The following is a 19,319-nucleotide window of genomic DNA, read 5'->3' on the forward strand; positions in this document are numbered from 1 at the left end:
AACCAGGTCACAGGAGTCACAGAACTACAATGTAGGAACCAGTGCATAAACTAGGGATGAACAGGCCTCCCTGGAAGGAGAACAGTACCTCAGAAAGGCCCAGATTTGGAGGTAAACCCCTGGATTTGGTACTCAGAGGGTAGGCCAAATGCAAGAAATCATCAAAGGTCCAAGTGAATTATTGTGCCAAGGAGAATACATAGGTCATGGAAACCTACCTTGAATGGAAAGTCCTACAACTATTATTATCCCCTTTTACAGATGAGAAAGTTGAGTCTCACAGAGACAAAGTGACTTGCCCACATCTATGTCATTCACCTTACCTAAAGTTCTTTGTTCAAGAGTGGAGGCTTTGGGTCTATCTCCATTCCTTACCCTTGTGTCCCCTGACATGTGGTCCTCTAACCTTGGTGGCTCTAACCATAGAAGTAACTAAGTGGGAGAGTGGTCAGAGTGATGTGCCTGGAGTCAGGAAGACTTGAGTTCAAATCAAACCTTATTAGCTGTGTGATCCTGGGTAAGTCACTTAGCTTTGCTTGCCTCTGTTTCCCCTTCTGCAAAATGGGGCTAAATATAGCACCAAACTCCTAGGGTTATTATGAGGAACAAATGAGATAATATTTCTAAGAAATGCTTTGTTATAGTGCCTGGCATATAGTGGGTGCTATATACATGCTTATTCCCGTCCCCTTCCCTTTTCCATAGGCAAGCAGTTGGTAGGTGTAAGAGGTATTTGAGGACAAATTTTCCTAATAAACTGAACTCTATCAATGTACCCATTAGATCAAAGCAATCAATCAATCAATCACCATTAAATAAATGTTTTTATTATGTGCCCAGCCTTAACCTAAATAATGAAAATGTAAATAAAAATTTAAAAACATATTTACTGCCCTTGGAGAAGTTTCCCAAAAGGAAAGTTCCTCGAAGTGGAAAGAGCCGTAGCCATTTAATGTGAGGTGCTAAGTCTGAACTCTCTATTGGCCATTGAACATACAGCATAATAGAGTGGAAAGAACAATGACTCTAGAATCAGAGGTCCTGGGTTCAAATCCCACATCTGATGCTTTCTAATTTTGTGCATTGGGCATATGCCACTTAACTTCTCTGGGCCTCAGTTTTCCCATATGTAAAATGATGGGGTTCAGTTAGGTGACCATTGAGGGTCCCTTCCTGTCATAGCTAATTACTACTTTACTTCTCTAAACCTCAGTATCCACATCTGTAATAAGAGAGGCTATCCATAATACCTGACACTTCAAAGTTTCCTTCCAACTTTGTGCCTATTATTGATTGTATAAAAGACCTTAGCAGTGGGAACCTCACTCCTACCTCTAAAACTCCTCTTCTCCAGGCTGTACATAGAAAGGAATCAGAGGTACAGAAGAGTTCTTGAGGATTGATCTCTAAAATAATTTCATGTTTCCTCTGTAAGACGGGGAAACAAGGCCCTAAAAAGGGTAAACCTCCAACACAGAGACAGAGAGGAGGTACCTACTTACCTGTGGGCATAATAGTAGACACAGGGGTCAGGGGGCTCCTTATTGGTGCTACTGTGCTTCCTGGCTCCATGGCCTTGGGCATGTGTGACTGGCACCACACCAGCATCACCACCCACAGGAAGACAGGAGGGGAGAACCCAGAGCTCAGTCAAGTCATTATTAGAGGACTCCCAAAGGAAAGTACATTGTTGCTACTATCTGCTGAGACCAAAAATACATGGCTTCTCTGACTTTTCTCCACAGGATGAATAACCAAGTTTCCCCCTTCAAAGCACGGACTCACTGATGGACAACCTCCATATATGTTTGATTTAGTGGAATCAGAATCCATCAATAAGAAGAGGAGAATCACTTAAGCACAGGGACTGTGAAACTATCCTTTGCATGGAGATGAGGAAGCCTGGAGAGATGACACTAATTCAACAGATATGGAGCCAAGAAAAAGTCCCTACAGTGGCCCATTGGAAGGCTATAGACAGGAAGGACCTGGGAGGAAGACCCTTCTCCTTAGAAAGACACAAACTGACCCTCCCTGGACAGACACTCCCCATTTCCTCCAAGCCACACCCCAATTCCCTCCCTGGGAAGCTTATTTAAAATATCCTTACTTGGGAAGAGGACGGAAGTGGAAGGCACTTGATCAGAAACAGAGGCTGTCCCTGCCTGGACACTGCTGCCCTCTGTGGTTGTGTCAGGAGGACTGGGAGATGCTGTTGTGCCAACTTCCAGTGTGCTGGCTGGAGGCAGGGTGATAGCTGGAGTTGGTGTTGCCTGTGGGTTTCTCTCAGTCTCTGGATTCAGGCCGGCTGGCTCTGGGTCCTCCAATGAAGTAGCAGCCTCAAGGGAAGCTGTTCTTGTGCAGGCTGTGGGAGTACTTAAGGCAGGAAAGGAGCCTGGTCCTGGGCTCAGAGATTCGTGGATGGGATTGTGAGGTTCTGTTCCCAGGGAGGGTCCATCTCCTGTGGTGACAATCAGATTGGGAGAACTGGCTTCTACTTGTGATGAGGATCTGGCTGTCCAGGGAGCTAATGTTGACACAGTTTCCACATCTACATCCATGCTGCTAGAAGCAGTGATGCTTGGTAGTGGAGAGTTAAAGGTCATAGCAGGGCCAGTGCCTACTGCTAGGGCATCATTGGCCTCCAGGGTAGACATGCTGTGACTTTCAAACCCTTGGGCATTTGTCCTTGGTGCCAAAGCAGTGACTTTAGAAGGCATTTTGGAAACAAAAGTAAGTGAGCTGGTGACCATTTTAAGTAATTTCTTTGTTGGCAGAGTGGACAGTGCTTGTTCAGTGCGCAATGCATACTCAGGTCTGGTGGCATGTGTCCTGGTGCTTTCTAAAGGAGAGAACAAGGTGGGAGAGTCTCTGATGGCCTCTGTTCCTGAAATGCTGCCTATGGAAGACTGGCTCTCCCCCAATCCTGAGATGAGAGTGGAAGATGTTATGGCCCTTGCTCTAGTTGCCTCAGTTGCAGAAGAAGACAATGGGAATGCTGCATCACTCTTCTGGGATAATTCAGTGATGATTAGTGGACCTTGAATTTCAGACAGCTCAGTCTGGGAAATAGTATCTAGACCTAAACCCAATTCAATATGAAAAGGACTCACTGTGGTCACTGTTAGCCACAGGGAGGAAGGGCCTGTGTTTCTGGGAGTCATAGTCTTAGAACATTTTAGAATTTCTTCTAGATTTGTAGGAAATGGAATAGTACTTTTTGTGATCTCTGTGGTTAAAGTGGTCAGGGAAAGTGTTGAGCCTTTTTCTAAGATATCATGTGGCTCACCATGAGCTGTCGTCCCCAGGACAGCTGAGTCAGCAGAGGTGACCAATGAGCCTCCAGGATGAGTGTCTGAGACCACTGGAGATTTAGGAGTGGTCAATGGGGCATCTGTGTTACTCTTTACCACTGATCGTGGAAACTTATGGCTAAGAGTGACCATAGGGGAAAAGGGAACAATGTCTGTGATCTTTGTGCTGGAAATTAGATGCATGGAGTCAGTCCTGGGGGAAGCTGATCTCGTGTTCTTGGTCATGGGGGTATCCTTAGATGATGTTATAGTAGTTGAAGAAGAGTATGTGCTTTGCCATATAGGAGTGCTATCTGTCCCAGTGATAGTGAGAGCCCCAGCTTCAGCTATGGTTGACGAAAGAGGAACTATGTTTTCTCCAGGGAGAGCCATGGGGCTGCTGATGGTGGTAAGAAGAAATGCTGAGCTCACTTGACCTTCTGGGATATGGTTTGTGAAAGCAAAGGAGATGTCACCCATCATCTTGGCTGGGACAGTCTTAGCTGTATTTTCTGTGGCCAGTGGGAAGTCTGAGGTCTTCTCTAAGTCTCTAGTTAAGATTTCATAAGCTAAAGTCACCTGTGGAGTTGAGCCAGGAGTGGTACCTGACATGTTTGATACACCTCCCATAGTAGCAGCTGAAGACCCAGGAGGTCCAGGCAAAGAAGGGGTCAGCAAAGCACCTGTGCTCTCTTCCATTGTGCCCAGTAGATTTTGGTTAGGAATGATCTCAGGATGGAGAGAGACCCTGTCTGTGACCTTGCTGCTGAAGATGATACTTATGCTGTCAGTCCCAGGAACATTGGAGCTCTTGTCTTCAGTCTTGTAAGTAACCCCTGAAAATGTTACAGGAGAAGAAGTGGAGAATTTGGATGGCAACATGGATATAGGATCAAGGCGATTCATGGTAAGATCTGTAGCTTCAGCTGAATTCGAAGACCATGGAACCACTGTTCTTGTACCAAGGAGAGCCCCAGAGATGCTGCTGATAGCGACAGCAGGTGCTGGTGTAGTCAACACCAAGGATGAGTCTGTCTCGTCTCCAGTCCTGGTCCCTGTAGTACCTGAGGTGTGGGGTGGAGTGGTATAGACAGCTGGCTTTGGGCTGGAGCCTTCCACTGGGTTTGATATGAGGTCAGCAGTGCCCTCAGAAGGATGAAAATTGCCAGGGATGAGTGTACTGATATCTGACTCTGTAGTCCTGCCTGGTCTACTGGTCTCCCATTCTGGGGTGATGCTGGGGGCCAAGCTATTCTGTAAATGTCCACTTTCCCTGCTGCTAAATTCAGTCACTGGTCCAACAGAGAATGAACCCTCAGCAGGGGTGGGCTTCTTGGGCTCTGGAGTGAGAGGTTCAGCTGGGCTTGTCCAGACTCCAATCATGGCAGTGCTTTTCCTACTCTCTAAAGGGGGTGAGGGGACAGTTTTGGAGTAACTGGTCCCTTCACTTAAATTGGCAGAGAAGTAGAGGCCATGACAGGTTGAAAAGTTATTCCAGGACCTGTGAAGAAGTGCTCCCTGTGAGTGATACCAGGGGTGTCTGCATTCACTGGGAAGGTGCTGGACGCTGTTTTATCTTCTGTTGGTCCTTCTATAGACACCAATGAGGTGTTTGTGTCTTCTCCAGACGGTGTTGGAAAGATGCTGGGAGCAGTGGAAGTTAGGGCAGCTAAGCCTGGCTCTAGTGTGGTAGGTCTCACTGACAATTCAGGATTTGGTGTGGTTTCTGTGGCACTTCAGGCTGTTGGAAGTGAATATAGAGGCACAATGGAGGTGATTTCAGTTCCTGGGGCTGAGACAGCAATATTGAAAGAATCAACTGGAGTGGACCATAGAGAAGGGGGGGTGCTGGAACTCCCTCCAAGAGTTATTTCAGCTATAGGTGTGTCTGCAAGGGGTGTAGAAAACATTGTCCCAGATAGGCTGATGTTTAAGGGACTACTGGAGCCAGGGCTAGCTGTGGGTTCTACTGGAGTCATGTAGAGTGAGGGCCTCGCAATGGCCATGGTGACTCCAGAGGATATCTCACTTGGAGCTAAGGGTGAAGTGGGAGAGGACACAGTTCTCCTGTGCATCCCAGGGATGGGGTCACCTGCTCCAGTGTGCACAGTGAGAAGTGGGGCTTGAGTAGCTGTGGCTCTTGGAGTTGTCTCCATGACACGTATGTCTGTTTCAGTGTCTGTAATAGCATCTCTTCCAGTGAAGCCAGTCATTGGGATACTGGTGGAGACTGTTGGTTCTCTTCCCTGGTCAGATCCACTCACTTTCTTCAGTGACCCTGAAGTCTCAGTAGAGAATACTGTAACCAAAGCAAAGCAAAGTTGAAGTGTGCCTAAGGGTTGATGGGGGGGAAGTTTGGGGTCATTTGGGCAGAGATCCCCAGAGCCTGTGAAGATTTTGTCCTTCCTGAGAAGTGCAACCAATCCCCAACCCCTCACATTAGCACCTTCTCCCTGACAAGCACTTTCAAAACAAAAAGACTCTGACAGTAATTAGGATCTACTTCTGCTCTAGGGTGGGTGGCCACCATGAGAAAGTATTAAATAAGAAGAGACTGATATGTAGATGGATCTGTCCTGTCATCTTGCCCTCAGATGAGATAGGGATCCAGACTCAGACAAACTGCCTGACGGATACCTGCTCAGGTTAAATGGAAAATGAAGCAGTAATCATTTGTTTAGAATCAGCTACTCCATTGAGGGTTTTAGGTGCTGGCCTTAGAAAAGCCTGTCCTCCAGTAGCTGACTTTTATCATAGTAAATTATATGTATACACACAAACTAACACAAGAAATGGACAAAATCCTCCATGAGCTCTTCATCCAAATGCTAACATCTGGGCAGACAGTAATGGGACAGAGGAAGTTACCAGGTCTTACAACCTAATCACAAACTTTCCTGTTCTCGGACTATGAAGATGAGTCCATATCATATTTGAAAGCTGGAAAACAAGGGCCCAGAGCAAGGATGAATACCAGTATAAAAGAAAGAAAAGACATTTCTTACCCATGGCACCAACAGTAGATTCACTGTTCACTGATGTCATGTCTCCTGGTGCTCCATGGTCTGGGATATGGGTGAAGGGCCCTACATCATTCTCACTCTCTACAGGAATAAATGAGAACATAAATCTCAGGACTGGGGGCAGAGAGGACAAGATGTTGTTCCCTTATATTTGAAGGAAACTCCAAAATATGTACCCTCTTTACTTCATTGTTCATCGAGCAGAGAATCTCTCTAGTACTCCCATTCTCTCATTTTTTCAAACTCTTCAATTCTAATGAAAGCTTTACTACTTTCCCATCTGGAAAAAAAACCCTTCATTTTATACACCTGTCCCTGAGAGTTATCATCTCTGATCTCTCTTCCCTTTTGTGACTGAAATCCTTGAGGAAATTCTCTATAAAAGGTGAATCCACTTCCCTTCTTCCTACTTTCTTTTTAACTACAGTCTGGTTTTCAAAACCACTCAAGTGAAATTGCTCTCTCCAATGTTATTAATAAATCCTTAATTGCAAAAAATTTCTTAATCACCCTTTCTTCATCCTCATTCCTTCTTAAGCTTTCTGAAGCCTTTGAGAGCATCATCCTATTCTCTTTCATTTTTATAACAAAACTTTCCTGAATCTCCTCTAACTTATATGACCACTCTCTTTAGTCTCATTTGCTGGATTCTTATCTAGTCATGAACGCTTAATGTAGGTGCCCTACAAGGCTTTGAGCTGGGCCCTTTTATTCTTCTTCTATAAGATTTCCCTCAGTATTTTCATAAACTCACAAGATTTAGCCATCGTCTCTATACTGATGATTCTCAAATCTGGTCATCCATCCCTTAACCTTTGCGGTGACGTCCAGTCTTACAACTGCTATTGAACAACTGTCTCTCAGAAATTTTGAACTGGGTGTCTTATAGACATCTGAGCCTCAATATGTCCAAAACTTAACTCATTGCCTTCCCCTCAAAACCTTAAATATTTTCTAAGTTCCCTTTGGCTATCCAGGGTATCACTGTCCACCCAAATCATCCAAGCTCACAAGCCAAGTCATCATTCTTTAAAAAAAGCCTCATTTTCTTCTTTAATAGAAACTCTAAGACAGAAGGGCAAGAGATAGGCAACCAGGTCATTGTTGACTGCTTACCCACCATATTCCAATGAGTTGACAAGATCCATAGATTTTGCTTTTATCATATCTCTCCCATATACCCTGTCTCTCATATAACCCTGTAATTACTCTGGTATTGGCCTTCCTCACCTCATGCCTTAACTAAGTAGTAGTTTTCTATTTGGTCTCCCTGTCCTAAGTCCCATTCCACTCCAGTCCTTCTTCCATTCAACTACAAAAGTGCTTTTCCTAAAACCTAGGTCTGACTAAGTCATTCTCCTAGTCAATAAACTTCAATAACTCCCTATTGCTTTAAGGATAAAATACAAAATCCCATTTAGCAATTAAAGCTTTTATGACCTTCTTTTTTCCTATTCTTCTTATACCTTATTCCTTCTCCCCCGAGACATTCGCCTTCTTGCTCTTTCTTGCACTCACTTTGCTATCTCAATTCAACTTTGGCTATACCAAATAGAATATATTTCTACTGTGTTGTACCCAGTTACTTTATATTGATACTGCAACTTCAAGTAGGAGTGGGGTTTAGGGGAGGATAGAGAATGTCTTTTCAAGATGTTAGCTCACTATGGGGAGGGGTCACTCTCAAGTAAAGCTCTGCTCTACAAACACAACTGCTGAAATTTTTATGAATATGTAGAAATATCATGTTGTAATATTTGATCTTTGGAAGAAAAATCGGGAATACTTTCCTCATTTCCCTGACTTTCTTCAAGTCCCTGCTAAGAGCTCCTCTGCTTTTTAAGTGATCCCTCTAAATTCTAGTGTCCTGCTTCTCTTCATTATCTCCAACTGATCTTGTTTTTAGATTGTGTGTGTATTGTTCTTGGCATATTATCTCTCCAATTAGACTGTAAGCTTCTTAAGACTAAGGGTGCCTTTCTTAATATCCCCTGTGCTTTGCAGAGTGTGGGGAAACAGAGCAGAAACAATGAATGGTTATCAACTCACTGACACTGACATTGCCTAAGGAAATTTTCCCTGTGTTGCTATTATTCTACAGGCTCCATATATGTTAGACTCAATACTAATCACCACAGAAGGGTCCTTGTAGCTCAGGGACCAGCAGAGTGTGCAACTATAGAGAGATGAGGGATCCTGAAATGCATTCACTCACCCAACAGATGTCACACAAGATCTCAAGAGTACAAAAAAAAAAAAAGAAGCTCTAAGAGGGAAATGGGAGGGAAAGTGATTTCCCCTGAGATGTTAAGCTCTCCTCCCTGGCCACATCTGACCCCCATCCTCCAGGGCTAAAGAGGAAGCCTGCTTCAAACATTCTTCCTTAGGAACAGGATAGAGCTAACAGGCACATGAGCAAAAAGAGAAGTTGTCTCTGCCCTAGCACTGCTGCCTTCTGTACTGTGGGAGCTGGCTCAGAGAAGCTGATGTCCAGCTTTCCTTTGTGCTAGCTGGGGTCAGGATGATAGCGAGAGTTGATGTTTCTCCTGAACTCCTCTCAGACTCTACAGTCAGGCTGGCTAACCTGGAGTTCTCCAACGAGGAGGTAGCCCCAGGTGAGCCTGTGCTTGTGGAGGCTGCCCAAAAGGTAAAGGCAGAATGAGGCTTGGCCACATCGAGTTGCTTTTACCAAGGAGTCTTTCACCAATAGGGGTGGTTTGTTTCCACCTGTGATGAGTGCCTGGCTGTCCAGGAAGGTGAACTTGATACAATCTCTATATTCATGCTATAGAGGCAGTGATGTTTGACAGCAGAAGGATCCTGGTCACCACAGCACTGATCTTCACTACTGAAGCAATGCTGGCCTCCAGGGTAGCTGTGTTCTGATTTTCAGACTCCTGGCCAGCTGTCCCTGGTGCTCAAACAGTGACTTCAGAAAACATTTTGGAAACAATGATATCTAAGCTAGTCTGTACTCCAATTGGTTTCTCAAGACACTTAAATTTTGCGTCCATTTTCTCAATTATAAAATGAGGATAATAATAGCACCTCCCTCCAGAGCCTGGTACATAGTAGATGCTTAATTAACCCTGTCTTCTATTCTACTCCTAAATCCTAACTCCTTTTAATCCCTTGGTACCACCATTGTTTCTCAAATCTCAAAACTCAGTAACCAGAAAAGGGGGCCCAGGATGGATTGGTATCCATCATCAAGGCATAAGATGAAAGATAAGCATGAATATAATGATGATAATACAATGTATAACACTTTCAGTTTTGCAAAGTACTTTACAAATTTTATCTCTTGTAAAAAATCAATCAATAAACACTTATTTACCTCCTATGCTAAGCCAGGTATGATTCTTGGTATTGAAAACTTGGAGACAAAAATAAAACATCCCCTGCCCTTGAGAAGCTTACAGTCTACCAGGAGAGTTTATACAATGAGTCCTCATGGACTTAGAAATTTGTCCTAGGAAAGGAAAAGAACACAGACTTCACCTGTTTCAATTATAAAATCCTTCCTTTAGATTTTTATGTCAAATCCCTTACCTTCAGCCTAAACATGGATACTAAATATTAGTTCTTACACAGAAGACTGAAAAGTGCTAGGCAATTGGGATTAAATGATTTGCCTAGTGTCTCATGGCTTGGAAATGTCTGAGGTCAGATTTCAATCTAAGATCACTGATTCTCCAGGTCTGGATCTCTTCCACTGAACCAGTCAGCTGACCCAGTCTCTTTAGCTTTTAAGATCTCCACTAATGCTAAACCCCTCCAGACAGAGAACTGATGAATTCTGAGTGCACACTAAAGCAGATATTTTAATTTTCTTTATTTTGATTGTCTTTTCTCCCCACAACATGGTTAAAGTTGAGATGTTTTACATGACTTCATATGGATAATGAGTATCATATCTTCTGCCTTCTCAATGGACGAGGGAGGTAAAAGTTGGTTGGTTTTTTTTTAATTTATTAACCTTTGCCTAGTTTAATTCCTTCAATTTCTTTTTCTTACCTTAATCCTAAAGCTATAATTTCTTTTTTTTTTTTTAACCCTTACCTTCCGTCTTGGAGTCAATACTGTGTATTGGCTCCAAGGCAGAAGAGTGGTAAGGGCTAGGCAATGGGGGTCAAGTGACTTGCCCAGGGTCACACAGCTAGGAAGTGGCTGAGGCCAGATTTGAACCTAGGACCTCCCGTCTCTAGGACTGGTTCTCAATCCACTGAGCTACCCAGCTGCCCCCTATAATTTCTAATATGATACTAAAGAGTAGTGATGATAGAGGACATCCTTGCTTCACCCCTAATTTTATTGTGAAGGCTTCTAAGTTATCCCCATTGCGGATGACACTTTTTGATGGTTTTAGATAGTACTTGGCATTTTAAGGAAATATCTATTTGTTCCAATGCTTTCTCTCTTTTATTTAACAGGAATATGTGTTGAATCTTGTCAAGGGCTTTTTCAGCATCTATTGAGAAAATCATGTATTTTATATTAATTTTGTTATTGATCTGGTCAATTATGCTGATAGTTTTCCTCATCTTAAACCAGTTTTGCATTCCTAGTATTAATCCCACCTGGCCATGGTGAATGATCTTTTTTTTTTAATTTTTTTTAATTTTTTTTTAAACCCTTACCTTCTGTCTTAGAGTCAATACTATGTATTGGCTCCAAGGCAGAAGAGTGGTAAGGGCTAGGCAATGGGGGTCAAGTGACTTGCCCAGGGTCACACAGCTAGGAAGTGGCTGAGGCCAGATTTGAACCTAGGACCTCCCATCTCTAGGCCTGGTTCTCAATCCACTGAGCTACCCAGCTGCCCCCTATAATTTCTAATATGATACTAAAGAGTAGTGATGATAGAGGACATCCTTGCTTCACCCCTAATTTTATTGTGAAGGCTTCTAAGTTATCCCCATTGCGGATGACACTTTTTGATGGTTTTAGATAGTACTTGGCATTTTAAGGAAATATCTATTTGTTCCAATGCTTTCTCTCTTTTATTTAACAGGAATATGTGTTGAATCTTGTCAAGGGCTTTTTCAGCATCTATTGAGAAAATCATGTATTTTATATTAATTTTGTTATTGATCTGGTCAATTATGCTGATAGTTTTCCTCATCTTAAACCAGTTTTGCATTCCTAGTATTAATCCCACCTGGCCATGGTGAATGATCTTTGTGATATATTACTGGAGTCTCTTTTCTAGTATTTTATTTAAGATTTTTATGTCAATATTCATTAAGGAAATGGATCTATAATTTTCTTTGTTTTTCTCTTCCTGGATTAGGTATCAGGCACTATATTTGTGTTATAAAAAGCATTTTGGTAACACTCCTTCTTGTCCAATTTTGCCAAAAAGTTTATATACCATTGGGATTTAACCTATCTGGCCTTGGGCAGTTTTCTTGGGGAGTTCTTTGACAGCTTGATCAATTTATTTTTTCTGAAATTGGATCATATAAATATTATATTTTCTTCTTTGTTAATCTGGGAAATGTATATTTCTGTAAATATTTAGCCATTTCCATTAGATTATTAGCTTTTTCTCATATAATTGAGTAAATGATCTACTAAAGACTGCTTTAATTTCATCTTCATTGATGGTAAAGTCACTCTTTATACTTTTGATACTGTTATTTCATTTTCTTCTTTCCTGTTTCAATCAAATTAACCATGCACTATGCTATATGGGGAAGATGGATTTTTTTTCATGAAATCAACTATTAGTTCATTAGTTCAGCATCACTCTCACTTTCAATTTTATCTCCTGTGACTTTTAGGATTTCCAATTTTAACTTAAATTACACACTTCTGGTTTTTTTTTCTAGTTCTTTTATTTGAATATACATTTGTTATATGCCTTTTCTTTATCTTATTAATTTAAGGCATTTAAATTTAATATTTCAGCCTCAACCCCCTTTCTCCAGGGTCATTGGATGTTATTCTTCCTCTTGCAGTATATAATTCTGCCAATATGGCACTCTCCCTTTCCTTGGTATGGGAAACTTCCTCTCCCATAGCTATGCCTTCGCACTAGTTGTCTTCTATACCAGGAATGCCCTCCTTCCTTCCCTCCAATGCAGAGGTCCCCCCACCCCTTTCATCAAGATTCAGCTCCAACACCACTTTCTACATGAATCCTTTCATGATTCCTTATACTCTCTCCTCCTCCCTAACTACTGTGTTAATTGTAATTTATTCTTAAGTTATTATTCAAATATATTCATCTCTGTAGTCACCATTGATAGAATATCAGGATGTTGTGAGGAGAAATCATTTCATTCTTTGTCATATATGACCCCTGGGACTGGGTCTCTCCTGCCCTCTCCATTTCCTGCTTCATGTCCTTGGGTGAGATATTAGGTGAAAATCGAGAAGAGAAGTTAAGCATTAGGCACTTCCTAACCGTACTGCCAGAGGTAAATGATGACTGAGCAAGAGACATGATTGGAGAGAGTGTAGATATTGAAGGAGCAGAGGATAAAAACATTGTTAATGAAAAACAATGGACAACATTCATGAATGAAGGATATGGGAGAGAGGCTCAGACACTGGAATTTTGGGAGATACCCTCTATGTTCCAGACTACAAAGACAACAATGTCTGACTCTAAATCTTGTAAAGAAGGAGATAGAGACAGCCTGCTTTCCAAATTCCATGGGGTGATTTTTCTTATTGAACAATTTAGATATGTTTTGAGTAGCAAATAAAAACAAAGGCAAATGAGTAAATAATGTCTAAACATTAACCATATTTAATAGCATATCTCATTCTGAAATCCTACAACTATTTTTATTCCTGTGCCCTGCACTGCTCCTGTCGAAAAGGGTAAAAATATATATTTTATTGTAATGTCCCCCAAAAAAACTAGAAAAGGAAGAAATTTAAAACTCACTGTTTCTCACGTTCTGGAGCAAGGGGGCAAAATAGAAATAGAAAGGATTCATAGAACACCTTCTATACTAAATCCCCAAAATACAACCCCTAGGAATGTAATTGCCAAATTCAAGAGCTTCCAAGAAAAGTAGAAAATCCTACAAGAAGCCAAGAAGAGGAGCTTCAGATATAAGGGGGCTCCCATAAGGATCACACTGAACTTAGCGGCTAACACACTAAGAGACCGCAAAGCATGGAACATGATATTTAGAAAGGTAAGAGAGCTGGGTCTCTAACCAAGAATCAACTATCCAGCAAAACTGACTATATACTTCCAGGGGAAAGTATGGGCATTCAAAAAAATATAAGATTTCCAAGCATTTGCTAAGAAAAGACGAGAGCTCTGTGGAAAGTTCAATATCCAAGTACAGAAAGCAAGAGAAACATGAAAAGGTAAATATGAAAGAAAGGGAAAAGGAGATAAATCTTATCTTTTTCTTTAAGTCAAACTCTCTTCTATAAGGACTACATTTACATCAAATAATATATATTAATATGTGGGGAAAATGTTTTGTGTAACTCTCATAAATTGTAGCATCATAAGAGTAGTTAGAAGAAACATGCATAGGGAAAGATTGGGGCATTAAGAAGATTTGGGGAAAGTGGGGGCAAAGAAAGAAAAAGGGAGGGGGGAACCATCGATAATACTAAGATTAACTTCAAGAAATAGGGGGGGACTCAATAGAATAATCTTTCCCATATAAAGATACACATGGGAAGGGGAGGGGAAGAACTCTCATATGAGAAGGAGAGGAAGAGAGTGTGAAGTGGAATTACTTAAACCTTACTCTCAGTGAAAGCAAATCTGACAAGGAAGAACATCTAGATCCAGTGGGATCCTGAATTCTATCTTATCCATTAGGGCAAGAAAGAAAGGAAAATTAAGGAGGGGGAGGGGGGAGAGAGTATAAAAAGGGAGGGAAGGAGAGGGGGGAGGGGAAGGGAGCATAAAAAGGGAGGGGCTAGAAAGGGAAGCATCTCAAGGGAGGGGACTAGGGGGATTGACCTAAAGTAAATCACTGGTTCAAAAGGAAAAAGCCAAAGAAGAAAGGTCAGAACTAGGGGAAGATATCAAAATGCCAGCGAATCCACAATTGACAATCATAACTTTGACCGTGAATGGGATGAACTCACCCATAAAGTGTAGACAAATAGCAGATTGGATTAGAACCCAAAACCCTACCATATGTTGTCTTCAAGAAACACATATGAGACGGGTTGACACTCACAAGGTGAGAATTAAAGGTTGGAGTAAGACCTTTTGGGCCTCAGCTGATAGAAAGAAGGCAGGGGTTGCAATCATGACATCTGACAAAGCCAAAACACAAATAGACCTGATCAAAAGGGATAGGGAAGGTAAATATATTCTGCTAAAAGCGAGTATAGACAATGAGGAAATATCACTAATCAACATGTATGCACCAAATGGTATAGCATCCAAATTTTTAATAGAGAAACTAGGAGAATTGAAAGAGGAAATAGACAGTAAAACCATATTAGTGGGAGACTTGAACCAAACACTATCGAATTTAGATAAATCAAACCAAAAAATAAACAAGAAAGGGGTAAAAGAGGTGAATGAAATCTTAGAAAAATTAGAGTTAATAGACATATGGAGAAAAATAAATAGGGACAAAAAAGAATACACCTTCTTTTCAGCACCACAAGGCACATTCACAAAAATAGATCATACACTAGGTCATAGAAACATGGCACTCAAATGCAGAAAAGCAGAAATAATAACTGCAGCCTTTTCAGATCACAAGGCAATAAAAATATTGATCGGCAAAGGTACATGGAGAGCCAAATCAAAAATTATTTGGAAATTAAATAATATGATACTCCAAAATCGGTTAGTTAGAGAAGAAATCATAGAAACAATTAACAATTTCATTGAAGAAAATGACAATGGCGAAGCATCCTTTCAAACCTTTTGGGATGCAGCCAAGGCAGTACTTAGAGGAAAATTCATATCCCTGAGTGCATATATTAACAAATTAGGGAGGACAGAGATCAAGGAATTGGAAATGCAAATCAAAAAACTTGAGAAAGAACAAATTAAAAACCCCCAGAAGAAAACCATACTAGAGATCATAAAAATTAAGGGAGAAATTAATAAAATCAAAAGTGACAGTACTATTAAGCTAATAAACAAGACTAGAAGCTGGTACTTTGAAAAAACAGACAAAATAGACAAAGTACTGGTTAATCTAATTTAAAAAAGGAAAGAAGAAAGGCAAATTAACAGCAACAAGGATGAAAAGGGGGACCTCACCTCCAATGAAGAGGAAATTAAGGCAATCATTAAAAACTACTTTGCCCAACTATATGGCAATAAATATACCAACCTAGGTGATATGGATGAATATTTACAAAAATATAAATTGCCTAGACTAACAGAAGAAGAAATGGTTTTCTTAAATAATCCCATATCAGAAAAAGAAATCCAATAGGCCATCAAAGAACTTCCTAAGAAAAAATCCCCAGAGCCTGATGGATTCACCAGTAAATTCTATCAAACATTCAGAGAACAGTTAATCCCAATACTATACAAACTATTTGACATAATAAACAAAGAGGGAGTTCTACCAAACTCCTTTTATGACACTAACCTGGTACTAATTCCAAAGCCGGGCAGGCCAAAAACAGAGAAAGAAAATTATAGACCAATCTCCCTAATGTATATAGATGCAAAAATCTTAAAAAGGATACTAGCAAAAAGAGTCCAGGAAGTGATCAGAAGGGTCATCCACCATGATCAAGTAGGATTTATACCAGGGATGCAGGGCTGGTTCAACATTAGGAAAACTATCCACATAATTGACCACATCAACAAGCAAACTAACAAGAACCACATGTTTATCTCAATAGATGCAGAAAAAGCCTTTGATAAAATACAACACCCATTCCTACTAAAAACACTAGAAAGCATAGCAATAGAAGGGTCGTACCTAAAAATAATAAACAGTATATATCTAAAACCATCAGCTAATATCATCTGCAATGGGGATAAACTAAATCCATTCCCATTAAGATCAGGAGTGAAACAAGGATGCCCATTATCACCTCTATTATTTGACATTGTATTAGAAACACTAGCAGTAGCAATTAGAGAAGAAAAAGAAATTGAAGGCATTAAAATAGGCAAGGAGGAGACCAAGTTATCACTCTTTGCGGATGACATGATGGTCTACTTAAAGAGTCCTAGAGATTCAACCAAAAAGCTAATTGAAATAATCAACAACTTTAGCAAAGTTGCAGGATACAAAATAAACCCACATAAGTCATCAGCATTTCTATATAATTCCAACACAACTCAGCAGCAAGAACTAAAAAGAGAAATCCCATTCAAAATTACCTAAGACAAAATAAAATACTTAGGAATCTATCTCCGGAGACAAACACAGGATCTATATGAACACAACTGCAAAACACTTTCCACACAACTAAAACTAGACTTGAACAATAATAGTATACATGTCAGACCTTTGGGAAGGGAAAGACTTCAAAACCAAGCAAGACTTAGAAAGAGTCACAAAATGCAAAATAAATAATCTGGAATACATCAAATTAAAAAGTTTTTGTACAAACCAAACCAATGTAACCAAAATCAGAAGGGTTGCAACAAATTGGGAAACAATCTTCATAAAAACCTCTGACAAAGGTTTAATTACTCAAATTTATAAAGAACTAAACCAATTGTAGAAAAAATCAAGCCATTCTCCAATTGACAAATGGGCAAGGGACATGAACAGGCAGTTTTCAGCCAAAGAAATCAAAACTATTAATAAGCACATGAAAAAGTGCTCTACATCCCTCATAATCAGAGAGATGCAAATCAAAACAACTCTGAGGTATCACCTCACACCTAGCAGATTGGCTAACATGACAGCTATGGAAAGTAATGAATGCTGGAGGGGATGTGGCAAAGTGGGGACATTAATTCATTGCTGGTGGAGTTGTGAATTGAGCCAACCATTCTGGAGGGCAATTTGGAACTATGCCCAAAGGGCGATAAAAGAATATCTGCCCTTTGATCCAGCCATAGCACTGCTGGGTCTGTACCCCAAAGAGATAATGGACAAAAAGACTTGTACAAAAATATTCATAGCTGTTCTCTTTGTGGTGGCCAAAAATTGGAAAATGAGGGGATGCCCTTCAATTGGAGAATGGCTGAACAAATTGTGGTATATGTTGGTGATGGAATACTATTGTGCTAAAAGGAATAATAAAGTGAAGAAATTCCATGGAGACTGGAACAACCTCCAGGAAGTGATGCAGAGCGAAAGGAGCAGAACCAGGAAAACATTGTACACAGAGACTGATACATTGTGGTACAATCGAAGGTGATGGACTTCTCCATTAGTATCAATGCAATATCCCTGAACAATCTGCAGGGATCTAAAAAATACTGCCCACAAGCAGAGGATAAACTTTGGGAGTAAAAACACAGATGAAAAGCAACTGCTTGACTACAGGGTTGGAGGAGATAAGACTGAGGAGAGACTCTAAATGAACAGTATAATGCAAATTCCAACAACAGGGAAATGGGTTTGAGTCAAGAACACATGTGATAACCAGTGGAATCATGCGTCGGCTATGGGAGAGGGAAAGGCGGGGGGGGGGAGGGGAGGAAAAGAAAATGATCTTTGTTTCCAGTGAATAATGTATGAAAACGACCAAATAAAATAATGTTTAAAAATTAAAAAAAAAACTCACTGTTTGTGGATATGATGGCTGACTGCTTATGGTGATACCCTGTAGTGGGCAAGGGGAAAAGAAAGGAAGGAGAAGAAAGAAAGAAATTCAGAGGGAACAAGTGTTGGAGAGAAGAACGTAAGAGGTGGGAAGGAAAAGGCAAGGAACAGTAGATGAAAGGAGGGAAGAGGAAAGAAGAACAAGATAGAAAAAAGAGAATAGGTCAGAAAAGATGTGAAGATAAGAGTTTTGGAAAGAGAGAATTGAGAAAACAGAGAAAAAAGAGGGAGAGAAGAAAGAAGAAACATAGAATGTGATAAGTGAGGAGAGAGAGAGAAAAAGAGAGAGAGGAAGAGACAACACATAAATCTTTGAGTAGGGTTTTTCTCTGTGGGCAAGAGTTTAAGGAAGGAATGGAGAGGAGAGAAGATAGTTTAGGGCCCATAGAGTTGGGAAAATGGTGCTTCACCACTCAAGAAGAAAGGATTAATGGCATACTTCTTGGTTGAAGGAGCCTAAGAACAATCCAGCCTCTTTTAATCTTTAGAAATGAGCCCTCCATATCTTCATAGTTTGTCAACATTTTGAGGGCCAGTTCTCCTCAGAGAGAGAAATGATAAAAAACAAAGAGGCTCAAAAGGAAAGAAGAATTTGGGGCAGGAGGATTGTTTTATGGAACAGGAACCCCTTCAGCTCCTGTGTTGATTCTTGGAGTAGCTAAAGTGCTCCCTTTGCTATAACACTACTTTTTGTGATCTCTGTGGTTAAAGTGGTCAAGGAAAGTTGTGAGTCTTTTTCTAAGACTTCATGTGGCTCACCATGAGCAGTCATTCCCAGGACAGCTGAACCTGCAGAGGTGACCAATTAGCCTCCAGGATGAGTGTCTGAGAACACTGGAGATTTAGAAGTGGTCAGTGTGACATGTGTGTTTCTCTTTACCACTGAACTTGGGAACTTAGGGCTAAGAAATGACTATAGGGGAAAGGGGGAGAGCATAAGTGATTTTTTGCTAAAATTTAGATTTGTGGCATCAGTCCTGGGGAGAACTGATGTCATGTTCTAGGTCATGGGGATAACCTCAGATGAGGTTACAGGAGTTGAAGAAGAGTGTGTCCTGTGCCATGTAGGGGTGGTACCTGTCCCTGTGATGGTGAGAGCCCTGGCTTGAGCTATGTCTGATAAAAGAAGGACTGTGAATGAAAACTATTGACCATGGCCATACATGAATATTATAGGAAAGGGTACAGTCTAAGGGATATAGAGTTGGGGTGGGTCCCATATCCTCTACTTGGATCAGCCACTTAATAATTTGGTTGGAGGGGGGGAAATCCATCATGAACTCTGGGAAAGGGTGTTAATTTTTGCA

At 40.8% G+C, this 19,319-nt stretch overlaps 1 protein-coding gene across 1 annotated transcript in view; it reads right to left on the reverse strand.

The window, feature by feature from the left end:
- Positions 1–4,752: 4,752 nt before the first annotated feature.
- Positions 4,753–19,319, reverse strand: part of LOC130457895 (mucin-2-like) — a 131,959-nt gene continuing 117,392 nt past the window's right edge. The window contains exons 10-11 of the mRNA XM_056820603.1: positions 6,299–6,397; positions 4,753–5,592 (exon numbers count right to left, since the gene is read on the reverse strand). Of these exons, the coding sequence (XP_056676581.1) occupies positions 5,030–5,592; positions 6,299–6,397 (662 nt within the window). The 3' untranslated portion in view covers positions 4,753–5,029. The remainder of the gene's footprint in view (positions 5,593–6,298; positions 6,398–19,319) is intronic.

The sequence above is a fragment of the Monodelphis domestica genome, chromosome 3 (genome assembly GCF_027887165.1).
Source record: "Monodelphis domestica isolate mMonDom1 chromosome 3, mMonDom1.pri, whole genome shotgun sequence".
NCBI lineage: Eukaryota > Metazoa > Chordata > Mammalia > Didelphimorphia > Didelphidae > Monodelphis > Monodelphis domestica.